Source organism: Agaricus bisporus (assembly GCF_000300575.1).
Source record: "Agaricus bisporus var. bisporus H97 unplaced genomic scaffold AGABI2scaffold_5, whole genome shotgun sequence".
Lineage (NCBI taxonomy): Eukaryota > Fungi > Basidiomycota > Agaricomycetes > Agaricales > Agaricaceae > Agaricus > Agaricus bisporus.
In genome coordinates this window covers 1,911,121-1,935,338 of record NW_006267368.1, presented here as the reverse complement: position 1 = coordinate 1,935,338, position 24,218 = coordinate 1,911,121, and the positions used below count along the sequence as shown (strand labels likewise).

Genomic DNA, 24,218 nt, shown 5'->3' with positions numbered 1-24,218 from the left:
CGAGCCACGTAGGATGGTGCCATAGTATCGATGATCTAAGTAAGTATTTGCCAGTGGATTCAAACAGAGATAGTCTTGCGGTTGAGCTGTACACCGGAGACCCCGAGTACAGAGTTTCTGAGCGTAATACAGGAGAGAGAGCACAATGCCGAATACCGTGGGAAAAACATGCCATTCTGATGTTTAATCAGCGTCGCCGTGTGGCCCGAAATAATAACATCAATGACACTGACCACCACTCCAGCTATCAAAAATCTCCCAGCCGATTTTCGGAGCTTTTATCGTCTCTTCAGACGTGCATGTTCTGCATCAGTGCTTCACCGTAGCGCGGAGACCGTTGCTCTGCGAAATCTTTACCGATATACCTTCCGACGCGCTGGACTGGTTTACATGCGTTACAAGACGGAGTCCCCTGATGATGAAGCCAACGTCAAAAGGAAAGCTTGGTTGGATAGCTGGAATCAACGAAGTGCGTTTGTCGTTTGAGTTATCTCGAGCTTTTTTTTTCACTTTCTGAATTCGAGAAACTAGTGGATAACACGTTGTCATTGTTATACAACTCTTCGCATACCCGAGGACTACCTCATCAAATAACCAAATATCTTGGACACTTTATTTTCGTCCAACGGTTTCGCCATCGGCACACTAAAGATCAAGGTCTTACATGGAACCCCCAACTTCCACGAGATTCGCCAGAATATAAACCAAGGCCAAAGAAACCAGCTACATTAGCCAAGCAATCAAAACAAGAAAAAATGAAACAGCTTGCGGATGATGCATTGGGACACTTAAGAGAGGTAGCGAGGATGGCTGAGGGGAGAGATGAGATTTTGTTCGGGAGCTTAAAGAACTATACGAGAGTGAAGCCTAGAAAAACTCCTCCAAGATTAGACCGGCTGCCGCGATAATGTTTTGGTCAGGAGAACATAGATATGACTATATGGGTCAAACCTTCGTTTGCTGTTGGTCCCCAATCTGCCAATCTATTCTGAGCACTTGTACCTCCGACGCGTTACTCGGTCAACTCGACGTCCCTTCATGACCAGCGCTGGTTAGATATTTGGGAAGCGTGATCGGAATAATGTGAATTGCATTTGGCACTCAATTATCATAGGTAAGCACATCTTAACTGTTTGTTACCATCGCAAACGATCAAACGCGTTAGAAGTTTTTCCGAGTCTGGTATAGGTGTTGCGTCTATGCTCAGGGCTTGGTTGCCTGACTCCTGGGCACCGCTTTCGAAATGATTGGTCGACCATGGCTCACCACACCGCCATGGTCAAACGATTTATGATGATTTCCAAACGACTCAAAATCGTATGTTGGTGATACCATCTCTGAAACAAATTCGTGACCTTCCTTGATGCGCTTCCGGACTCAATCGCGGATCTGACCTTCCGATGACTACGGTCCTGCCAACTTTGAGCACATATAAAACTTGTCCTCGTCTGGCTGTAACATCGTAACATTTCATTTCGTTTTTCCATACCTGTGATTGGCCATTACTTCGACTTCTTTGCTCATATCCTATTCGTTGACCTTTTCATCCTTATGCCTTCGTCATCCGTCACTATTCCGCTTCAGCAACCCCACTCCACGGAAGCCATAGAGGTAAATATAATTCTGTGATCGGTCCAGCAGCTTTGAAGATTGACCACAACTAATCACAGCGCAATATCTCTTCCTCTACCTCGCAATTATCTCTCATGCACACCGAGACACCATTCGAAGGAGAGTTCAGGAGTGACTCAGATGCCGATAGCAGTGCATCTTCTCTCGACCAATTTGAAGAAGGGCACGCCAATACGCCATTTCCCGTAGCCATTGAAGAAGACGAAGATGCTAGTCAAGTACTTCACATTCCCCACACGAGCCCATTTTTCAATACACCAAACACGACATCCGGAGGCTTAGACTACTCTTCACCGAGTGTTTGCCCAACGTTGAGCAGTAAGTTTGATCTGGTGCACTCGGCGCACAATATTCCATCAAGCGCCACATTTGTGGGGCAGATAAAACCTGTTATAGATTTTAAACGAGATCAGATGGTTTTGTCTGGACTGTTGTCGAGGAGATGGGCTCGAATTAGTAATAAGTAGTGTGTAGTTGGTACAAAGTGGCTGTGGCGGTGCCACGTGGATTTGACAGATAGTTGAATACCTTGTTCTTGTTGTTTAAATACTGCTCATGCTCTAAGGATGACTCGATGACATGCCAGTCTCCATCCATACGTGTGTAGCACAATGTAATTCTATCCAGCGATATTCTCATCTTGCTCTAGCGACGTCCTTTCACCTCGCACAGAACTGCTTTCCCCGCCCTCAAGTCTCACCGAATCGCAGTCATCGAGCCCTCGTGCTCGCCAGTCTGGCAGAAGATCTCATGGCTGGAAGGACCGTGAACGCGAACTTCTCCGGAACAAACTGTCTCCAAGGGAGCTGGTGCGTTTGATCATCGATTCGGAACGTGAAAGTGCAAAGCTTCATTCTACCCTATCCAACACCATCAACTTGCTCGACGAGGAATCTCGGAAATGTGCCACTCTTGAACGTGATGCGTTCTCCAATTTCACTCGTTTCAACTCTGCTCGGGAAACTGCTCAAGCTACAGCGGATAGCTTGGCCCGAGATTTGCGGGTAGCGCAGTTTGAACTTGAACATTCTAGGCGGGAGGCTGAAAGGCTGAATGATGAAGTAGAGGCACACAAGAAATTTCGCGATGAACTCGAAACGGAGTACGCCAAAGCGAAGGATATGGCATATCAGTATAAGAGAGAGAGGTTGATGGATTTAGCGAGGGACGAGGGTAGGAGAGAGGGATTTGAGGCTGGGTTCAAACAGGCTCAGGCCGATGGTCATATACGGAGACAGATGAGGGAGGGAGCTACTGCCGGGGCCGCTGCTAGTGGTCAGCGGGGACATCGTCCACCACCTCCTTCTGCTCTACGTCGCCCACAGAGGAACGAGCCGCCCGTCATCCCATCTCCACTCCGGCCATCCGAAGAGTTGCCCTTTGAGGAGATGCCTTCAGTGCCCATCGTTACTCCACCTGAACACGTCGTTCACCCAGACCGTGGTCGTCTCGCACCCACCCACACAGGCTACTCGCCAACCCGACCAGTTCCCAGAAGTCGCGCTGCGGCAGATCGCAGTAATGCCGCCTCCCCCTCAATTGATCATTATGAGGTTTCAATCCCGCCTCAAGATATTATCGAACAAACAAACAATATCAGTCAACCAGCCCAAACTGAATCAAAGGATGAATGGGTCACAGGCACGCAACATCGAGAAATAAATGGTCAAACGCCAGATGCCCCAATCAGCAACTTTGCTGCGTCGAACGAAGGCCAACATTCCCATCATCATACCGGAGAGCCTTCAATTATTAGTCATACGGCTTACGATCCAGAAAGGTATACTCCCATTGAGCCATACGCTCGCTCGCAAGGAAATCAACCCCGAGTCAAGTTCCGTCGGCCAAGTTTAAAACAGGCTGCAACGTCTTGGTATCGTACCCTTAGCTTTAGGAAGAAACCCCCACAGAAAGTGGTGATAGATCCCTCAGATGGAGATTCTGAATCCATCACGCCCACTACACCCACTGCGGCGACATCTGGACCTGGACCTGGAACATCGACCGGTATCGGAACTGTCCCGATTTCAAATCGACCCCAGGGTGTCCAGGTACACCCAAATAAAAGACACTCAAAATCCGCCAGTTTCAGTGCATCTATCGCACGTCCAGAAGGATACCCGCAAGGTACAGGAAGACGCCATAGACCTGGCATGTCAATGGATTCAATTCCTATGTCACAATTCGATATGCTCGCCACCCCACTTCCAACCACCGATACAGGATACCCAAATGAAGCTGGAGCCGCAAATAACGATGCTGCAAGTCTAAATAGCAATGGCGTGGCTCCAAGCGGAAAGTCACAAGCGCAGAGCCTTTCTGGGAGGAGTGGCAAATCGCTAGGAAATGGGATTGGGAAGAAGTTGAGTATGATTAAGGAAAATCCGTTGAGTAGGAATACCACACCACTCAGGTCAATAGAGCAGCAAGGTGACAATCGAGGTCAACTGTCGAGGTCACCACATTTATACAAACGGCCATCCGCATTGGATGATAGGAGATCGATGAGGTCGGGAAGGTCAGCGGGAAGTAGAATGGTTGCTGTAAATCCGGACCCTGAATCGCCTGATATGAACGGTCAAGCTCAAGGACAGTCGCAGCCCCTGCAAATCTATTCGCAACCGCCGCCGCCTGAGGGCTCATTACGCCATCATCCGGGCGCAAACTTCCCGCCGGTTATACCGTTGGGGACGAAGAAAAGTGGCCTGAGTACTGCAAGTGAAGGTGGTCCCTTAGAGACACCTACACCGATGCCGAGGATGAGCAAGGGCAAGGGCAAGGAACTGGTACCGCCTGAGGCTTCGAGATCGGATAGTTCAGGCATCAATATCACGATCCAGACACCGGTGAGTTTCTTCTTGTTCGTTACGGAAACTGGGTTTCTAATTGGATATGTAGTCCGATCCTGGTCGCATGACTCCACATGCGGATTACTTCTTGCCTTCGAAGCCACCCTCACGCCTTGATATACCATCTCACTCGACCCCACGTCTTACACCTAACAATGTTATTTCGGCGAATCAGGTTCACGGTGGTGTTAGACATTCCACACCTAAAATCTTCCAGGCTCAAAAACTACCCGAAAACGGACCGAACGAGGAGGATGACTTTATACCACGAATGACGATACGCAAGCGTATAGGCCCCGATGGTGTTTATACGGTAAATAATGCAGGGATGACTCCGGGACTTGTGTTACATCAACCATTACCATCTCGTGTACCTCAATTTCAACAAGGTGCCGCTGGAGGACATGTACCAGTAACAGGAAATTTAGGAGTAGAGTTGGGCAGGGAATTGCATCGAACAGGGTCAAACTCGTCATTGAGGTCCCAAGGGGCCTATGGAAAGTTTAACCCTGATACGTATAAAGATCCTGCCCTCCTCTGGGCTGGTAATGCTCCTCCCGGTGCTTTTGGTAGACCAAGGTCGGATTCTTCTTCGAAAAGGTTTTCTTATGCGGACCCGCAATGAATGACGACAAGGATGGAATTAACTAGTGCATTTTTAGTATTTATTGTTGTGCAATTTATGTAGACTGGACAGTTTGTTACCTTTGTATTCGCTTTTGTAATTTGCAGCATTGTTGTGTTTTTGTGGCGGTAGTACAACAGCATCAATTGATGGTGACCCTGGTGAAGTTGATCAACCATGCTGTTAATGATTCACATACTGCCAGCCTCGTGATTGGCACCTTTCTTATTACTTACCCTCCTTACCTCTTCACCCACCAGACCATGTCGCGAGTATACACCCAAACACATACAAGATCCCCCTTCTCGTGAGTCTTTACTCTTTCATAAATAACGAGTTGATGGTTCATGTCCTTTTGCTCGAAGCACAGACCTGCATCAACATTACCGAGCTCTCCTCTCTACAATCCTCATTCTACTCCTGGACCTAGCTCTGGTTTTACAAAGTTTGCTAGAGACAAACCACCCTCGCCTTTCTCATCGTCTTTACCGTCTTCGCCGCCCGCACCACCCGCACCGCCGCCTACAGGTCATACCCTCGCTCACGCATCACGCAATATGGCCGAATCATCCCGTCCCGTTAATACCGTCACTCGTACCCGAGATCCTCTACATGACTTATCAGAGAGGGAAAAGCTAAGAGTGGAATGGGATATATTGTTGAGGAAGAAAGACAAATACAAAGTGTGGAAGAAGAAAGTCAAAGACGAATGGCGGGAATTGGAGGATGCGAAGGTGTTGATGGAAGCTAATAGACAACGATTAAGAGAAGATGAGATGGGGATTTTTGGAGAGAAACAAGCGATTGAGGAGGAAAGAGCGAAACTTAGAGAGGAAATGCAAGTCTACAAGTCGATTCAACGAGATATTGAACAACAAAGGACGGAAGTGGAGGAGATGAGAAGGAAATTCGAAGAAGATCATCAAACTTTCCAGGCAGAAGTCGATAAATTCTATGCCGAACGAGAGCAATATGAAGAAGAGAAACGGAAACACGCAGAAGAAACTGTTCGAATGCGAGTTGAATACGAAGAGATGCAAGGCAAATATGATGAAGAACGAGACAAGTTTGATGCTTCAAGACGTCGATTTGATGAAGACTTGGCGCATTATGAGAAAGAAAGGAGGCTATTTACCGCTATTAGACAGATTATGGATGAGGATCATGTATCTCTTGCTCCACCATGACTTGTGGGGTCGCTATATCATAGTTGTGGAGACACAGAGACCTATTTACCCTTGAACGTGAACCACCACTATGTCTCGACAAGTCTCTCGCATGTTCGAAAACAACAATGAAAAGAAGCAAAACCGCGCGAGGCGCATTGTCCTCGCTAAAGGCGCATTCGACTTCCTTTTCGCCCTTTCTATCATGTTCCTCCCTAAATTAGCCTATGATGGAATCGTGCCTGCGCTCGTTGCCAAGTATACTGGATTGGTGAGTCGCCTTGGATATAAATTTCGCGATAGGATATTTGGACTCAGACTACCACTCTTTGAAGCAATTTGTCTTCCGTGACAGAGATCCTGGAGGTGTATACTTCCTCGCTTCGCTCATTATGGGTTGCGCATTTGCGGCTCTCTCAGCCGGCATGTCTGCCCAAGAGGATGCCCATAAGACAGTTGGTAGGTACTAGCTTTTGAATGCCTCGATCATGAGATTGAAATTCCATAAGCAACCTTGAACGGCATGTTCGCGTATTTCGGACTTCTCGGTTGTATCTTCTCGCCCAAAAGTTTCGGATCCTCTGTTCTCTTGCTCGCATCACTCCAAGATGTCGCATGGTTCTTCATGATTGTTTTGGGTGGAGGATATAGCGTTGCCGACACTCTTGGGTTGAAAAATGCCTTGGGGAAGTTGAAGGAGAAGAAGAGAGAAATAAACGCTGAGCGAGAACGGCGTAAAACAAAGAAGCAGCAGGAGCAAGGTCAACATGGAGAGAAACACAGTTCCGAAGGCGGTACCTAGAAGGAGAAAAGGAATTAAGTGTGTAATGTTCTCTGCGACCACCCAACTATAAATGGACCGTAATTATTTTTATAAGTGTGTAGAATATTCAATATGACGCTTACAGTACCTTCGCGCGAGAGATAGATATCTTTTTTCCGTAGCGCACAACTTGGATATTTTGCCCTTAGGGTATCGAGTTTTACTCAACAAATCGCGAGTCCGAACTTGAAGTGTTTGTCACCGAGCAATGTGAGGCACCTGAATGTTAGTGAAATTGTGGTAGACGAACAGAGTCTCGCGAGAGAGGCGAGTGAAGTTGTCCAGTGCTCTGTCAATTGAGAAAGGACGGCATTCTCTGGGGACATAGAAGCGGCAGTGGCGATAGTCGTGTCTCGGTCAAAGGAAGTAGACTTCAACAAATATACGGAGAGGAATGAGTTGATGATGCTCAGGCCTCAGGCCGACAGTGGGCGTGGAATTCACGTCCCTATGCGAGATAGCTGCATCATCGCGAGGATCTGCTTGGAAAGGATGCGAGCGTGAATGATGGGGACGCAGAAATCGGGGCCAGTGGAATGAAAACGCAGGCATGAGGAGAGGGGGAAAACGAAGCCAAGATCATCCCATCCGGTTAGATATCTATTGCCTGCATACGCTGTTTTGACCGTTGATAGACGCCCAAAGACCCTGGATTGGCCATGCTGTCGCGCCCTCTAAAGTTTTGATCATCGACTGGATTTTTCCGACTTGCATCGTTCCCAGATACACCATATCTATAGGAAGTGCACGAGGGAGAAGCGGGGGAAGGGTCGACATGGTCTACATGGCACGACGACCGTTGATCGAAGCCGAGATCACGGATCAAACATATCAAGTTGGATTCTGCTAGCAAGCTGGACAGGTTGGACGATTTTTCCCTATTACTCAAAACAATTATCTCCAGCTGATGCCACATTACAACAATTAAGACCGACTCCTTAGCCTATGTCCGCTTCTCTACTTTGATTCCAAGAATAAGTGATGCAATTGCGCCAGCGAAAGGCAATCGTACTCCACACCTCGAACGACCGCAACCTAGACATATCCCCATATCCAGGAGCAAGGAGCGCTAAACTTGACAGTGATATTGTTTCATCATCGGCAACCAGGCCCTCTTCTACCATAGAGAGACGAAATCTTGCTCATCGTCTTCTGAATCGTCAGGGCTAGCGACCTCAACTTGGGATACACCACCGAAAAAGTCCGTAATCAAGGCGGTATTTAAAGGGCGTTGAAAGAGGTCACTTCGCACGCCTGGATGAGAGTTGATTTTTGCAGGATCATAAGTGTTGAACTGTAGAGATGCGTTATTGAGGACAATGTACGGCTGGAGAAAGGAAAATCACATACCAGATCTTGCATGGTCAACTGACTCGTTTTATTGATACCCTCCATGTATTGGAGAACATAGTGTGTATAAGCATCGATGACAGCCACGCCAAGGTCATTATCATTAGCATACTAGAAAAACGAGAGTGTGAGATTCGGTTATTTTTTCCGGAGAAGGGTACTTCGCACCGAATAAGAGTTTTCGCCAAGTAGTGAAGAACCGGTAGCGAGAATATTGGGTGAGTAAAACTTTGTATACATGGTATTCGCTTGGCAGGTATCAATCATGAAGAAAATCTCATTATAACTTAAAAAAGAAAAAGCATCAATGAACAGAGGATGAGGGAGAAAATAAGAGGACTCACCGCTTCTTTTGATACATCTGTTCAAACGCGTCCGCAATGTCAAACGCACTAATCTCCTCATTGTCTTGAAACTTCAGGAATTCATTTCCACCGTGCCCCGTCATATAAACGAAAACATTGGAATTCTCATCGGTCAAAAGGCGTTTGGAACGAGGAACAGATGGATCCACTCGACCTGCGGGGAAGAAACATGAATCATGTAAGTTAAGTGTGGTCGTGCACCGAAGAAGATAACACCGCACCAGTCAAAAGTCTAATGAAGTTTTCGACAGTAACCTCGTATCCACGGTAGTCCACTTCAATATTGTCACCATATAGATCCAAATGTCGTCCAGGATTAGCATAAACGCTTCCTGGAAACTTGTTTCGCATGTTACATGATACGTCATCCGCAAGCATAAGGATAATATTGGAATCCGGTATTCCAAGGCGCTTGACAGTTCGGTACCTGTTACGCCGTCTCAGATGAGTATTGACACAATATGAGTAGGAGTGACAACACACATTCCGAGGGCGTTGGCCATGTGCTATTACCCTTCGTGAATATTTCGCGTGACACGAAGTGGTGATACACATACCCTATAGTTGAACCAGTACCGCGATGCGCAGACGAGAACAGCCCAGTTGTTTGTATGCTTAGACGCTCCAGGCGCCGCATTGCGTTCGAAGAAGTCGTTCACGGGTTGCGCGTTGAGTGCCCATGTCGTGTATAGAATACCAAGGAGATGAAGGAATAAGATCAAACGCATTTAAAGCCATGGTCACACGCTTCTCGCCCTGTCAGTCACGATGAAAGCGATTATATATTACTGAAATTCGCTCTCTAGATAAACTTGTGGGGAACATGACTCAAAGAAGCAAACAGCAGAAGAGGAACGTGCGTAGAAATCATGTTCAGAAACAGTCGATGACACAAAAAGGGTAATAAAACCGCGTGGCTAGAAAACAAACCACGGTCGATGCTATATGAATGCTATATGAATGAGGGGCATCCAGACCCAAGCGGTGGGTAATACCATCGAGTACAAAGGTATCCTCAAGTATACAAAACCACGCCACGGAAGGACATTGTAACCACAGGGATCTACAAAGTAGTGCCAGCTGGTATTGCAACGTAGTACTTACTACTTAGCAACAGTTGTGAACCCGAAGCGCTATTCGTCGTCGTCCTCATCAACATCAGCCTCGTCTTCAGATACTTCAAGTCCCGCTTCTCTAAGTCTCGTCTTATCATGTTTCCTCTTATTAGTAACTTCATCCAACAAGACAAGTAAGTCTTCCTGTTCCTTCTCAAGATCTTTCTGCTTCTGCTCAAACTCAGATAACCGAGCTTCAAGATCCACCACTTGTTTTTGCAGTTGAGGAACCTGAAGAAAAGTCATTATTTTTTAGCTAACGTCGTCAAAACTTCTTCATAAATGCTCGCTCACCTCATTGGTCTGCACCGGTTGTTCTTTTAGTTGTTTCTGCAGTGATTCGATTTCCTCAGCTTGTTTACGTATCACCTCCCGCAGAGACGATACAAGCATGACAGTTTCCGGATTTTGTCCTTGAAAGTCATCCATCATAGATGAATGACATATCCTTGGTGAATAGTGCATAAAAGAGGCTCACCAGCAGATGCAGACACTTGATCAGGATCGGTGGTAAGTCCGCGTTGTACAGCATCTAGCCGATTCGGTATCAGTGAGAAGGTTAAATGCAGATATGAAGCATTCTCACAATAATTAGATTTCCAAAAATCTATGAACGCCCAGTCAAACCACATCTCGGCCTCTTCATGCGGAGTTTGGTTGGGAACTGTCGGTCCCGATTTCGTTGTAAAGGGAGAGACTAGAACGACATTGTCTGGACCAACAGCTTTAAAGCGGTCATCCTCACGCAGCCGAGCGATTTGACCAACAAGGTTATCTATGCCTAGTCGGTTAATGATCTGGTGTATAGTAGATCTAGGTGCCTTTCAGCGGCAAGATAGACGACTGGGTTGTGGTTCCTCACCTTGTAATCTCTCCAGGTTCCTTATCAAACTCGTAACATATGCCCAGCAGAAAGGCACATAATGAAGGCACGAGCACATCACCCTCAGTTATTTGGTTGATCGGTTCTGCCAACTAAACTCGACAGAGATGAGGACAAGTCAACGCTAGGAAAAGCGAAAATGACTGTACCGTTCCCAGACCACCAGCATCAAGAAATTCTCGTACAGACTTCGGGTCCTCCCAGAGCCATTGACTCAAGTGGCAAAGATATCCAACTGCGATCCGGTCCCACTCCCGATTTTCTCTGTCAGACGCATCGGGACGTGATCGCGCCAGAAGGACTAGTGAAAGATTTTCACTCAAAATTTGGAGTAGAGTTTGCGGCGGTTCATCATCTTGTTCGACTTGTGCAGCAGGCGCGGGGCTGCCATCGGCCGGTACAAAGAATTGACCTTGGTCTGCACCCGGTTGAGAGTTAATGGTCGGTTTAATAACGCGAGCAGAGTTCTTTGCCCGAGGTGAAGAGCGCAGCAGATGGGAGAAAAGGATACACGAGAATTGTATAGAAGAGATTTGTGCGAGGTCGACGTTAGATGTATCGGGGGAAGATGCGATAGTTTGTAGAAGAGGTGTAATTTGAGCGGCTGGATCATTGAACGCGATGAGTGTGACATTTAGCGGGAAGCCACCCATAACATACCAGCAGGTGATAGCATCGCGTCGAGGATCGCATATCGAATCTCATCTTTGAGGACAAAGTTCTGGAACAGATCAATGGATGGAATCATTACCTGAGCAGAACACTCACTTCAAATACTGCTGAAGCAATTGCTCGAAGCTCCAGTCCATCTTTGGGCCTTCGAGCACTGTCCAATCCGTTGTACTCCCCATGAAGCGCAAGTTCAACTAGAGCGTCCAGTGCAGATGCCGGTTCTAGGCGGTCCCATTCTTCGCCGTTCGTTTCAGGGACTGGCATATAAGGTGTGATAACGAGCTGCGAGAGGGGAAAATTCATATTGACAGGAAGAAGGCGAAGTGACTGTTTATTATTGATTTAGATAGGTTGAAGTTTGGAACTAGAAAAATAAGCACCTGTGTCTTTAGTTTGGTAGGAGCGTTGGAAGATAGCCCGAGTTCAACGAGGCACCGAATATACGCCCAACCTTCCTGAGACTGATATATGCTGTCAGCGTGTGAGTAAGTCTAGAAGTTAAGAGACTGACCCCGCTACTCTTGCTCCCAATGAGCATACCCAGAATTCCAACGACGAGACCGGCATTAATAGCTTTCTGCTCGTCCCAGAACTGCAACGCAAATTCTTGGGGAGCCGATTCCTGAAGTGGAAGCGAGAAGGGATATAACAGGAGTGAACACAAAACCGGAGGCAGCTGAGTTTCTTTGAAGTAACTCTTGGTAGAATATGTTAGCGTGAAGTCATGAAGTCATCCGACGAGCTAGACGAACCTGATTTGAGGGATTGAATCTCAAGAGCGCATCGACACACATCAGAGCTTCTTGGGACACCACGCCGCCTTCAACGCCACCTTCTTGTGTAATGACATTGCATAACTTTTCAAATGCACCTTCAAAAGCAAGAACTTTCTGAATGTCGAGGCTCGAAGAAACCAAAGCCTGCACCATGGTCAGTGCCTCTATGGAGTATAAGCTACATCCCAGCTGTCGGAACCGGCACTTACCATTTCTGATTATTTCCCTCTTGTCTTCAAGAGTAGCGATGACATTGCGTGTTCCATTAGGGGCTTTGAGGAAGTAAGCTTGAACGACTTGTCTTCGATTATGAAGAAGAATGACAAGGAGTTGGATGATCGAGAAACGAGTGTAGAAACTGGTATCTGCAAGCAACGCGAACAGGATATTGATAACCCTATCGGTTGCAAGGACGGTATCTGTGTACTTGAAGCCGAGCTCCGTGTTCGCGGAATCGGCCTCACATAAGATAATTAGGGACTCCAAGACAGCCTTTGCAATGTCAACGTCGATTTCCGCGTCACTGGCGAGTACGTCCAGAAGCCCAGGAAGAGCACGATCTCCGACATCCTGTTTGTGATCGCGACAAAGGCCCTTGAGAGCCAGTACAGCTGCCCGACGGTCGGCGAGTAGAGTTGCGGGAGACAAACGGTCTGTGAGACGTCCTATCGTCTCTTCCGCCGTTTGAGGCTGTCCCTGAGGACCTCGAAGGGCAACATAGGTTTGCGAGAAGAACTCCATACGTGGTTTGTCCTTCCGACTTTCCACCACGATACATTCGATCACGTGCTTCTACTGTAGCATGCACGTGCCGATCAGAACTCCTTCAATGCCTCCCCCTCAGTCAAACGACTGATAAGACTAAAGAGCGACTACTACCGAGATTATGCCTTTCTTGCTTGCCATTTTCCTGTCAAAGGCGCTATAAGACATTCTATAGATCTTATGACCCTAGACCAAAGCCGCGCTCGATTCTCAACCTTCGAAGTTCGCAGGTAAGCTCAAGGTCAGCTGTCACTTGAGTAGACCTTTGTCATTATTCATGGAGAGACAGCTTCCATTGGTAGACGACCTCAATGGAAGTTTGTTCCGTGTAATAAATACTTAACCGGTATGTCCTGAAAAAAAGTCTCGCATAGGCTAGGACATAACAAGGTTCTAGCCGCCGTAAAAGTGTATGTGTGGTGCGGTGAATCTTGCCGTTACAGCCGACTTATCGTCTTTCACACACCAGACCTAAGGACTTCGTTCTAGTCACGAAACGCATTAGTAGATCCAAAACATTCCCGCAACATTCTTCTAGCCCACTTCCTCCGCTGGCCGCCGGGATTGCGTGTACAGGAACAGACCGAACCGGCCACCAGCTCACTTCAGAACATCAAGTTTCAGGCTATGCCTATCGTGCGCGCAATTACCGAAAACTCCATTTATCGCACTCACTCCGTGCTTTTAGCGATCAGGGAAAAGGGGGGGACTGATATCCTTCTGCTTGAATACCAGACATATCCGAATAATCCGATGCATGTGCTCCAGATGTAACCTAAACTGAATTACCAGGCGAGATTCAGGCTAAATACTGCGGCCCTTGAAGTTGGTGAGTGAATCGTCGCGTGAAGATATGAAGATGACTTCAAATATGCTGTGCTTGCGACCAGCTTGTCAATCATAGCCAGATGCCATCATCAGTCATGACGTGCATGACGAGCATCAATTTAACTTCTTCTAGTGTTCGTCGCATCAAATATATGGTGTATCTATCCACCAAATGAGAGTGAAGCATTTGCCTGTCTCGTCCCTTTGTTAATATTCTGGACCACTTCACGTCGATTGCGATCGAGTTTGGGGTTAAATCGAGGTTAGCTCGCAAATCACCCGGGCCCCACTTTGGCTTAGTTCAGTTCGTGGCAACCACTGCGAAGGCTCAAGCTCAAGCTTCAAAACAAACATATCAAAAAAAGCCTGATATCCTATTCCGTCCAGCTTCGGCGAACGGTATTCCCCGCTCCTTTGAACCGGTGACAGCGGACCCATGTTCTACAAACTTAGGTAATGGTTTGAAAGACTGGAAAGAATGAACGTTGATGTATCCGGCCATAGTGGGGTTTTGCATCGCCTGGATTCCCATGTGGCGAGCGCTCAGCGCTCAACAAGGATATCGTGGAGTTTCAGGGTGACCACAGCGACCGTAACGCCCACTTGCGCCTCAAGGGCAAGTTGCGATATATTTCCTCTCAACGGAATGGATATCCGCCCTATTCTTCATATTGAGAAAATTCCGAAGAACTGCGTTCATTCCCATATTATTATAAACGAATTTGGATATGATACACAATATAAAATAAATACATATTTGATACATTTGGGAAAAAGAGAGTGGGGGATCGCGATATTATCCGGAAGATTTCATAAATCCGAGAACCTGAAGTCAAAAATTTTAATCGTCTTCGGCCGCCTTGGCTGCCGTCCATTGATTCCACATAACTTGTCGAACAGCTTGTTTCCCCATCAAGGATGTAAACTCCAAAACTCTCCACACATCCTGGAAATTGCTGGCAAGGCCTAAACTTATTCTAATAACACCAAGCTCCCTTCCCATATGGCGCTCGAAGTCCTTTAGCGTCACTCCAGGATATAATTTGCACATATCATCTTCAATACCAAGAATAGCGGCTGCGCCACCAGGATTGCATACGCATCCGGTCCTTAACGAGATTTTATGTCTCGTCGCCGCATATTCGATAAATGAATTTGGCAGAAGTTCACCATTGGGCTAAGGTGGCCGAAATAAATGAACATATAAGCTTTTATACGACATCAAAATAAAACCAATATCTCACGCCATGGAATAGAAGGGAGACCGTTGAAGCTGTGTCTGCTTGTTCGCCGACAGATTTTAATCTCCGGCCTGGCAGTCGTGATAATATTCGCACAATTGGTCGCTTACTGGTGTCGTGTCGGAGTTCAGAAATGGTTGTAGTAAGGAAATGCGTGAGGCAAGAGAGTCTCAGAGGTAGAAATGGAAGATATGCCGTTAGAAATCGCAGACCATCTGTGACGGCAGGCAAAGTCAAATAGTTGATAGTTCCATCCTGTCGAGATCGATGATTCGCTATTGACTCTTTAACCATTATCTTCAGCCACTCACCTCGAATTGTTCGCGAATTTCGGAAGCTCGAGTGAAAATTGTTCCCGGCACTTGAACCACGTCGACGGTGCCGCCTGCGAACCATGGTCGCTGGAGTTGTTCCAGAAAAGTCTTTCTAACTATGAGAGCTCCAACTCCAGTAGGAAAGCCGAACATCTTGTAAAAGGAAATCGCCACCCCATCAGCACCGGTATTTTCCAATGAGAATTGAGACGTAGGAGCGAGGGCCGCTGCATCTATGAGAGTGTGATATCCCATGGAGGCAGCATATTTAATGAGCGATAGATCGTTTTTGCTGTTAGTGATGTTGGACTGCCCCGTTAGTACAAATAGACTGGGAGGTAGGTCTTTTGCCTGAGGTTTGTGGTGCGATAAGATGGTCTGATATGGTGAATAGTGAGATGAATCAGATCAAGTCAGGTGAGATGACGAACTGACTTTGGTTGCGGCCGCTTCCAATCCTCCGACAGCCGTAGAAGCCATATAGACCACACTTGCTCCTTTGCCTGATGCGAATTCACGAAGACCGTGGACCTGGGTAATCATATCAATGGATCAATCTACGAGACAGTGCGGACTTGTACGTACGCTGTTGTGCGAGTCTACGCCGAGAACAAGACTGCTCCCATTGGTAAAAGGATACGATTCACCAACTAATTTGAGGGCTGCCGTTGCATTTGCTGTGAAAATGACAGTGTAGTCTTCACTCGAGGCTTTGAAAAACGAAAGTACTGCAGCTCGGGCTTCGTCCGCGCAGCGAACAGAAAGCATGGAGCTTCAGATACCTAGTAAATCGGGGTGACCAGGGCGATATATGCGGTGCATTTACTCACCTGTTGCTCACGGAATGAGTGTTGCCCAAGATGCTTGCGTTTAAAAACTGGGTATGAGTCCTGATGAGGCTTTCGGGATACAATGCACCGCCCATATAGTCAACGTAAGTTTCCCCTGACCGTTCTAATCTGGTGTAATCGGTCCTCCGCAGGGTGTCAAGGATCCAGGTGAGACGATATTCTGGGAATATGTCAGCGCCGCAGAAGTGCACATACCACAGGGGCGCATACCGGGATAGACCTTCAGGAACTCGTCGTATACCATGGCGGCGGGATCAGAACTGTCTGTGAAGGCGCAGAAAGGTGAATAGGCAAGATTGTGGGTTTCCTGTGGTCGAGAGAGCGAGCTCAGTTTTTCATCGGCCCAAGGCATTCCATCGTGTACTGGGTCATTCACGACCGCCGACGAGGGATCACTGGAGCTACAGCCCAATATTTTGGGAAAAATTATCGACTTGGACCGCTTCTTGGCGAGGGAAAAAGGTCGATTGTGAGGGGGAAGAACAGTGGACGGAGAGTTGCCCATGGTGGATGATAAGAGATCGTGTTCTGAGTTGGATAGCCCCAGGTTTTATATCATTAGAGGGATTAGCGAAGGACCGGGAAGCCAAAAAAGAACAACTTTGGAGAATTCAAGAAATGCAGTGTCAAAGCCACGATGACCAAGGATCTGTCACGATCAAACAGTGAAAATCGTCCTCCAACGCTCATAGAAGCGTTTTCTCCTTCAGAACGTAGATCTGGAAAGATTGAGATTCACTCTAGTGCCCTGATTCGGAGCTAACCTTGCGGAGTAGCTCGGAATGTGAGTAAAGACATGGAAGATCGGATTTGTCGTCAAGTCAAAGACATCCTGACAGAGAAGACATTCAGGCAAGCAATCCTATTGCCAAGAACCAAGAAGTACTAGCGAGTTAAAAGCTGGCACAGACAGGAGGAGGACACAATATATGTTGTTGCAACATGACAAGTTGAGCCAGTTCGGACCTCGGATCACTGAGCTCATTCGCACGGCGGAATAATCACCGTGATGTACTCCAGCCGAATGTCCAACCTTGGAATGGCTTCAGAACGTAGAAATATCGACTAGAACTTACTGAGCGCTATCAAGTACACATAATCGCCGGCTCAGATTCACACATCTCAAGCTTCCCCGAATACGGATCGGCATCAATCGGCAAGTTCAGCTCACGAATAGCTCATAGCCAGTAAATTCACACATTACTCAAGACCATTCGTCAGTGACTCTGGACTTTCCCTCAGGATTACATATGGAGTCCTCATCAAACCATTCCAAATACATCAAGAGAATGAATCCAAAGTACCGACGAATCAAAGATCAACCTGTCTAGTTTCAGCAAGAGCAAGAGCTTCCTCGGACTGATTGGCCAAGGAAAACCGGTGCTTGATGATTCAAATCCGCCACCTATCGTCGCGAGCGGAAGTCAGTAATAACGGGAGCCTACTCAGAACTCGTTTGTGATATCACTTCCATGAAGAGGAGGATCTGCAAGCTTGGTGCTCCACCCATGTACCATCCATCGACTTATGGGGGGCCAGCTATATGACCTTTCGCATTCATGTCAAACACAAATATGCAACCACTGGCGACAGCGTCTAATGAGACTACAGAATCCGTAATCTCGAACTCTTTAGTTGTTGCCGTCAGTAGAAGTCTCAAGAACAGACAACTTTGCCTTCAATTGAAGCCCGTGTTGAGAAATGCATACAGCCGAGATGATGATATTTCTGATACGTCAGTTGACGAAGTTAAAGGCAATCCTAACTACTTCAACATTACTCTTCCATCAGTGGAATTTTCTGATAAATTATGAGATCAATTCAACAAATCACTGGCATATATGCGAGAATAGCTCGCTACTCTAGAATCCTCCAATTGATGATCATGGCAAATCTGGCTAAAAGTCCAGTGTGATACGTTTGGGTATATCTCCGCACGATCAGTGATTACCTTTGGCGACTGCAGAAACGGTGAATGCCAGGGTCAGATAAGGTTTCGAAGTTGAGAGGTATCAGCGAAATGCCGTCGATAACGCTGGTGCACAACAACAATAAATACTATTGTGAGGTGTTGGAATACAAGCCCACTGTTTCGTTCAACGCAACTTCGACAATTAAGCGTTGTCTTCGTGGCAACAAGAATATGTCCGTGCCTACCAACCAACTAATCCTCCAGTGTTGTCGACGAAGTCTCGATCATGATGACTATCCGGCCTTACAAGAGCGCGTCACTTAAATACAAACGGAACCGGAGATTGTGCCTCGACACCATTTCCTCTCCATCTAGCCACTGCAGAGATGGGACTCCCAGTGACTCAATACCCCCCGCATCCGACCGTTTCCGCGAACTCTCGAAGCCTCGGCAACCAACAATTGATAGACCTATAGATCGGTACCCCATCACACGGATCGTGATACTCAATCTGACGTCAACGGTTGTTGCGAATGGAAGTCAGCAATCGCTGACTGGGTCGTATTTGACTCAAGAAATACTCTATGATGACAAGGAAGAAGAGACTTTCGATCGAGATTTAGACACCGAGCCTATCTCTTCACCTCGTACTCAACATCATGAATCACTAGAAAAAGCTACGGGTCGGTATGCTGGAATTTCTCGACTTAAAAATCATGCATGAACCCGATCAGCCGGTGTCTTTGACGCTTGTTCATGTTCTTGAGTTCAACAATCATGCTGGCGTATCACAACATTCGATTGCCCCGAATTGTCTGCCGGATCCTTGTTACAGTCATTACTTGGTCAATGACTTAGACCGCGCAGTCATGCTAGAATACAATATATTAATATGCGAATCAATCATGAAAACTGCTGGCCAGCAATTCTCGAAAGAATCGGTACGTCTATCTCCAGTTCCAAACACCTAGTCTTACGAATCCATCTGTTGCAGGTGCGAGGGTTACTTAGTTGCGACGAGACGGAAGTTTGGATGTCGAATAGAAGTCAGCTTATAAATTTTGTCCAAAATGTTTGCGATGCTGTTAGAAGTCTCAAACCTAATGCACCGTTTCAAACATTGCAAATGTTGAGCAAGTGAGTTCTCTGCAACATTTGTTACCTGTATTATGCGGCTAATCATAAATCTTCTCAGTTTCTTGCAAGATCGATAGCTTGAATTGCTCGAACCGCGACAGAATTATGGGCAAGCCCTACAGTTCTTCTATCATGCAAATAAACAACTGAAAGCTATGCTGGCGTCATTGCAGGTATGTTTGCCGATATGTTTAAGCAGGAGATATGCTTAGAAGCTTCAGGCTTGGCTTCCATCTACATCTCGATCTTCTCCCTCGTACCCTACTGTACACCCAACTTTATCTATCCATGAGGGATTTTATCTCATGCCCACGGACTGGCCCCAGGAAATCGAACCCATTAACACTTCTGGTCATTCGGACCACGTCCCCGTATATCAAAATGCCTCAGGACTTCCATACGGCTCTTCAAGCCGACGACTAAATAAACACTCTACGAATTACGTCGATTCTCTTCTACCCGTGATTTCCGTGAATCTGGATGTTGTCAGCGGCCAGATGGGTTCTTTTGATCGACCAGCGAACCGCCACAGCAATTTGCATGCATCTGGAAGCCGGACTTCCGCCGCGGAATTATTAAATGGAACTTGTCCTGTCCAAGATACATATATCCCGGGTAAAAATTGGAGCAACTTGTATATCAAAGTTCAAAGAGCTCTACAAATGCCTCGGAAGGTTATTTCTACCCTATCCCGGGAGAAAAGCTGAACCTCGGAACCACGCAAATGACTTGCCGAAAAATTATCCTGGGTCAGAAATTTCTAGCCCAGTGCACGCCAGCTTGTATCTAGACGAAAGCAAAGCGGCAGCTCGACATTTCAATGCGGGTCGAGCAACAGTTGTTTCGGTAGCAAATCCTCCTGCAGAGCCACACTTTTTCAAAAACGGAAAAGTCACTTACTCAAGAGGAGGGACTAATACAAGCAGAAGGAGCTCTTTCGATGTCATCGGGGATTGCTTCAAAATTCCTTTCAGAAATTACAATCCCGATTTGCTACATCAACTCGGAAACCCTCCATCAACATATAACTCGAAATCCAGACATCACTACGGTTCCGTACTTGGTGTATGTGTAAGATAATTGAAGTCTTACAGAAACTAAACCCGCCCTTATTCTATGAAAAAGATATGATGTCTGAGCGGTACGATAGTTTGACGATTTCCCTTACACCTACTTATTTGATTCATCTAATATGTGGCTGCGCCACTAGCTCAGTATAAAACAGACAATAATAGATTTTATGTTCCTAGAACTGGCTAAGTGCTACGACAAGCGAAACGAAGCACATATTCAAATCAGGTTGGAAATACTTAGTAATATGTTTTGTTGCTCGACGGCTTGACGGATGCTTGCTTGTACACATGGTGTTCTGAATCGTTTGTGGGGGCATCTCTGGTCTTCCTCGAATCAGTCTTGACGATGGATGAGAATGGTGGGCAATTTGTCATGACGTGATGTATTGAAGAGACCGACTACCAATCCATGAAACACGATGGGATTCCGGTGCAAGACTTCAAATGATACACCAGCACAACCCGCTCAAGATCGTCGTCGTTTCCACTTCGTATTCGGTAAGCCAGCCTCAACAACATCGTCATCCCGGTCCTTATCGTCTTCCGTTTTAGGCTTGTGTCGTCGTTTTCGTCTTTCATTTTGACTCATATCGTCTTCTTTGATTTGATTTCGAGCTACGCGTCCAACCTCATACACACGTTCTTTGAGTAACGCAATTTCCTCCGCCTCAGTAGGATATAGCTCTAATTTTCGTTCAAGAGCCATTTCTAGGCGAAGCATTACTTCGGCGTCGTATTGGGAAACCATTAAGATCGATTTTCCAGCTCGTCCTGCCCGTGCTGTACGACCGACGCGGTGGACGTAATCTTTAGAGCTAGTAGGAGTATCATAGTTGATAACGACATCAACGTTTGCAACGTCCAGTCCTCTAGATCGTAACATGTAAATTTTCTTTCATCATAGTTCAGGTAAACACTACGAACCGACTTGCAAGGTCAGTCGCAACCAGGATATTGCTTTTCCCACTTTTGAACCTATTGAATGCTCCTAGTCGCTGGCTTTGTGATAATTCGCCATGGAGGGGGACTGCCTGGAATTCAAGCGTTCGGAGGACAATGCTGAGACTTGATACAGACGTTCAATCACATAACAAGTGGTAAAAGCTTTATTGCTTACCGTTTGGCGTCTGCTACAGTGCGTACGAACACGATGATGGTGTTTTGCGCCATTGAATTGATGAGATAGACGAGCATGACCTCTTTATTGACCAGAGGACACAGTACGTAGTATTGCAATAGGGTAGACACGGTTTTATATCTAGCGTTATAAATTGTCGTTAACGAGAGAGAAATAGCATCAAACATATACTGACTTGAATGATGATACGTCCACGCGGACAGGATCAGTGAGACTGGCGCGTTGTAACTTTGTGACATTCGCTGTCATCGTCGCCGAGAAGAGATAAGTACTTCGTTCTCTGGGGATTGCTCTCAATATTTCGGTAATTTGAAGTTGAAATTCCAAATCCAACAATCGGTCTGCTTCATCGAGGACCTGTCAAACGCGATGTCAGTTGACGAGTCCATGAACGAGAGGAAGGGTAAACGCCATACTAGATGTTTTAGTTGACGTAGGCTGAAACCTTTGGTCGAATTGAGATGATCATGTAGTCTCCCAGGAGTGGCCACTATGATGTGTGGCTTCTTGGCCAGTCGTACCGCCTGTTGAACTCGGTCTTCCTCTCCTCCAACAATGACAACAGATCTGACGCCCATAGTCGCCCCGAGAGCCTCAAATTGCGCTGAAATCTGATAGGCCAACTCCCTAGTAGGAGAAAGTACCAAGCAAAGTTGGGTTGAGGATTATCCCATAGGCGATGTAAGATTGGAAGAGCAAAAGCTATCGTCTTGCCAGACCCGGTGGGTGCGATTCCAATGATATCTCGTCCCGAAAGAGCAGGAGGAATACATTCTGCCTGGATCTGTGTTGGAGTTTCATACTTGAGGTCCTCGAGTGCCTTTATGAGAGGAGCGCACAGTCCCAAGTCTGAAAACGATTTTGCCTCCGGAGTCGACATTGACTGAAATAGATAAGCTTAAGCTCGGACCGTACCGGATGATCATCGATCATCTCACATGAACTTCCACTTCAAGTGAGTGGGAACTTTCAGCCTATCGGAGCCGCCATGTCTTCACATGTTTCCGACCAATCACGGTGTTCTAATTCATGAGCGTCGCTGAGTTCTTTTGAAGTTCTGGCAAGATCGACTGTCTTGTGTTGATCAGGCAAACTATTTCAATACATAGACTCGAGCAGCACAGGATGATATCGGTTCATAGAGGCATAAATTATGCCATTTGGTTTATCAGTGATCTGCTTCTTGCGGATGTTGCGGATGAAAATTTAAGCAAGCGAAATTCCGCCTATCTTGTCAAGCGGTGAGGTACCTTTTGTTCAACGTTCATCTTTACTTGACTCGGAAATTTTTGCCAACTAGCGCGCTCATGAAGAAACGAAAACTTGTACAATGAGAGGATTTACGATCAAGAAATCCCTACATACATCCTCTACCCATCGCTTGTAATTGATGTTGTTGGCATGGAGCGGAAGCGGCCTTAAAATATCTACAATCGGGAGCCTGGATCAATATCCCCAAGATATACAAAAGGCGACCTTCACAGTTCACTCAAGCCTCAATTCTGTCTCTCACTCCAGTCATTCCCCTTCCCCACCTCCCCTCTCAACTTTTCACAAAATGTCCCCTCCCAAGGTTGCTATTATTATTTACAGCCTCTACGGCAATATCTCCCAAAGTGAGATGATAATCATTTTTCCTTTCTCTCATGTTGCTCATAAGGTTGTAGTGGCTGAGGCCGTCAAGGCCGGTATCGTCGGCGCCGGCGGGAACGCCCAAATTTTCCAGCGCGTGAAAAATTCCTCGAGGACTTTGAACGTACAGCTAATGGTTTTCGCAGGGTCCCGGAAACACTCTCTGAGGAATACCTCGCATCGATAAACGCGGCTCCGAAGCCTGATTATCCCATAGCCACTCCCGAGATCCTCACCACTGTTGATGCTTTCCTCCTTGGTATCCCTACTCGTCACGGCATCATGCCTGCACCATGGAAGGTTCGCCTCACTCTCAAATCCATATCCCGACGCCTCCGATCATTTTCACCGTAGGCCTTTTGGGACGCGACCGGTGGTCTCTGGGTTAATGGGGACCTAGCTGACAAGTACGCAGGTATCTTCGTTTCAACCGACACTCCGAATGGAGGACAAGAAACCACTGTCATGACTACGTTGACTGCTCTTGCCCATCATGGCATTAATTATGTGCCCTTCGGTTACTCTCGCGCTTTTGCCGAAATGACGAGCTTCGAAATGATTCGCGGTGGTGGGCGCTTATTTCGATTTTCGATTTTCAAATTCGAGAGCTGACCCGGTGTTCATAGGTTCAGCCTGGGGTGCCGGAACTTACTCTGGTATCGATGGCAGCAGGACACCCAACAAACTTGAAGTGACTATTGCTGAGAAACAAGGCCATGCCTTCTGGAAGACTATTTCAAAAGTCAACTTTTAAATGTGGAATGGGATTGAGCACTCAATTGGAATTTACGCGCGTGGTCTACTGCAACCACTTACTGAGCAAACCCGTAATGACTGCCTGCGAAAGTGACCGAATTCCCATATATACGTTCCGAGTATGTTCCGTAGATTGAGGTGACATCATTAAGCTATCATTCCACATATAAGTAACCAGGGGAAGACTTGGCAAACTTCTGGAACTAACCGAAATCACAGTAAAGACAATCAGATTATAATTATATATACTCTTTTGTAGGGTAAACTCTAGGCCTGATAGAAACTTCTACGCCAGTTTTCTAGGACAGCCTCTTT

General features: G+C 46.7%; 10 protein-coding genes across 10 annotated transcripts; 6 read left to right on the top strand and 4 right to left on the bottom strand.

Moving 5' to 3' along the window:
• Positions 1-222: 222 nt before the first annotated feature.
• AGABI2DRAFT_205102 (hypothetical protein) lies at positions 223-908 on the top strand (the record flags this gene model as incomplete). Its single annotated transcript, XM_006461284.1, has 2 exons — positions 223-469; positions 532-908. 2 exons carry the CDS (start codon positions 223-225, stop codon positions 906-908), a joined length of 624 nt encoding a protein of 207 aa, XP_006461347.1.
• Positions 909-3,392: 2,484 nt separating this feature from the next.
• AGABI2DRAFT_192868 (hypothetical protein) lies at positions 3,393-5,210 on the top strand. The gene is made up of 2 exons (XM_006461283.1): positions 3,393-4,478; positions 4,531-5,210. Exons 1-2 carry the CDS (start codon positions 3,786-3,788, stop codon positions 5,104-5,106), a joined length of 1,269 nt encoding a protein of 422 aa, XP_006461346.1. The 5' UTR covers positions 3,393-3,785; the 3' UTR covers positions 5,107-5,210.
• Positions 5,211-5,369: 159 nt separating this feature from the next.
• Positions 5,370-6,293, top strand: AGABI2DRAFT_118244 (hypothetical protein; the record flags this gene model as incomplete). The annotated part of the gene is made up of 2 exons (XM_006461282.1): positions 5,370-5,413; positions 5,477-6,293. 2 exons carry the CDS (start codon positions 5,370-5,372, stop codon positions 6,291-6,293), a joined length of 861 nt encoding a protein of 286 aa, XP_006461345.1.
• A 70-nt stretch (positions 6,294-6,363) lies between these two features.
• AGABI2DRAFT_118243 (hypothetical protein) lies at positions 6,364-7,074 on the top strand (the record flags this gene model as incomplete). The annotated part of the gene is made up of 3 exons (XM_006461281.1): positions 6,364-6,543; positions 6,608-6,731; positions 6,782-7,074. 3 exons carry the CDS (start codon positions 6,364-6,366, stop codon positions 7,072-7,074), a joined length of 597 nt encoding a protein of 198 aa, XP_006461344.1.
• An 848-nt stretch (positions 7,075-7,922) lies between these two features.
• AGABI2DRAFT_205101 (hypothetical protein) lies at positions 7,923-9,538 on the bottom strand (the record flags this gene model as incomplete). The annotated part of the gene is made up of 7 exons (XM_006461280.1): positions 7,923-8,389; positions 8,446-8,556; positions 8,614-8,731; positions 8,790-8,964; positions 9,032-9,237; positions 9,294-9,316; positions 9,368-9,538. 7 exons carry the CDS (start codon positions 9,536-9,538, stop codon positions 8,213-8,215), a joined length of 981 nt encoding a protein of 326 aa, XP_006461343.1. The 3' UTR covers positions 7,923-8,212.
• A 36-nt stretch (positions 9,539-9,574) lies between these two features.
• On the bottom strand, positions 9,575-12,997 carry AGABI2DRAFT_205096 (hypothetical protein; the record flags this gene model as incomplete). The annotated part of the gene is made up of 12 exons (XM_006461279.1): positions 9,575-10,156; positions 10,220-10,338; positions 10,404-10,457; positions 10,512-10,738; positions 10,788-10,900; positions 10,958-11,412; positions 11,469-11,529; positions 11,577-11,807; positions 11,861-11,941; positions 11,992-12,177; positions 12,233-12,420; positions 12,466-12,997. 12 exons carry the CDS (start codon positions 12,995-12,997, stop codon positions 9,944-9,946), a joined length of 2,460 nt encoding a protein of 819 aa, XP_006461342.1. The 3' UTR covers positions 9,575-9,943.
• A 1,693-nt stretch (positions 12,998-14,690) lies between these two features.
• On the bottom strand, positions 14,691-16,329 carry AGABI2DRAFT_70376 (hypothetical protein; the record flags this gene model as incomplete). Its single annotated transcript, XM_006461278.1, has 6 exons — positions 14,691-15,026; positions 15,094-15,345; positions 15,402-15,782; positions 15,840-15,935; positions 15,990-16,176; positions 16,235-16,329. 6 exons carry the CDS (start codon positions 16,327-16,329, stop codon positions 14,691-14,693), a joined length of 1,347 nt encoding a protein of 448 aa, XP_006461341.1.
• A 1,946-nt stretch (positions 16,330-18,275) lies between these two features.
• Positions 18,276-19,381, top strand: AGABI2DRAFT_143266 (hypothetical protein; the record flags this gene model as incomplete). The annotated part of the gene is made up of 5 exons (XM_006461277.1): positions 18,276-18,400; positions 18,432-18,854; positions 19,003-19,108; positions 19,162-19,304; positions 19,363-19,381. The coding sequence occupies 5 exons, from the start codon at positions 18,276-18,278 to the stop codon at positions 19,379-19,381; spliced, it is 816 nt and encodes a 271-aa protein (XP_006461340.1).
• A 1,357-nt stretch (positions 19,382-20,738) lies between these two features.
• Positions 20,739-22,505, bottom strand: AGABI2DRAFT_185614 (hypothetical protein; the record flags this gene model as incomplete). The annotated part of the gene is made up of 7 exons (XM_006461276.1): positions 20,739-21,246; positions 21,302-21,442; positions 21,495-21,635; positions 21,691-21,872; positions 21,932-22,119; positions 22,140-22,380; positions 22,500-22,505. The coding sequence occupies 7 exons, from the start codon at positions 22,503-22,505 to the stop codon at positions 20,844-20,846; spliced, it is 1,302 nt and encodes a 433-aa protein (XP_006461339.1). The 3' UTR covers positions 20,739-20,843.
• A 548-nt stretch (positions 22,506-23,053) lies between these two features.
• AGABI2DRAFT_205090 (hypothetical protein) lies at positions 23,054-23,938 on the top strand. The gene is made up of 5 exons (XM_006461275.1): positions 23,054-23,131; positions 23,183-23,240; positions 23,294-23,447; positions 23,502-23,715; positions 23,774-23,938. The coding sequence occupies exons 1-5, from the start codon at positions 23,074-23,076 to the stop codon at positions 23,899-23,901; spliced, it is 612 nt and encodes a 203-aa protein (XP_006461338.1). The 5' UTR covers positions 23,054-23,073; the 3' UTR covers positions 23,902-23,938.
• Positions 23,939-24,218: the final 280 nt, after the last annotated feature.

Bases quoted from the DNA above. Each gene is read 5' to 3' on its own strand.
- AGABI2DRAFT_192868 (XM_006461283.1), top strand. From the start codon at position 3,786: ATGTCAATGGATTCAATTCCTATGTCACAATTCGATATGCTCGCCACC. The intron at 4,479-4,530 runs GTGAGTTTCTTC...TTGGATATGTAG, and splicing joins ATATCACGATCCAGACACCG to TCCGATCCTGGTCGCATGAC.
- AGABI2DRAFT_205090 (XM_006461275.1), top strand. From the start codon at position 23,074: ATGTCCCCTCCCAAGGTTGCTATTATTATTTACAGCCTCTACGGCAAT. The intron at 23,241-23,293 runs GCGCGTGAAAAA...TGGTTTTCGCAG, and splicing joins GGGAACGCCCAAATTTTCCA to GGTCCCGGAAACACTCTCTG. The intron at 23,716-23,773 runs GTGGGCGCTTAT...CGGTGTTCATAG, and splicing joins CTTCGAAATGATTCGCGGTG to GTTCAGCCTGGGGTGCCGGA.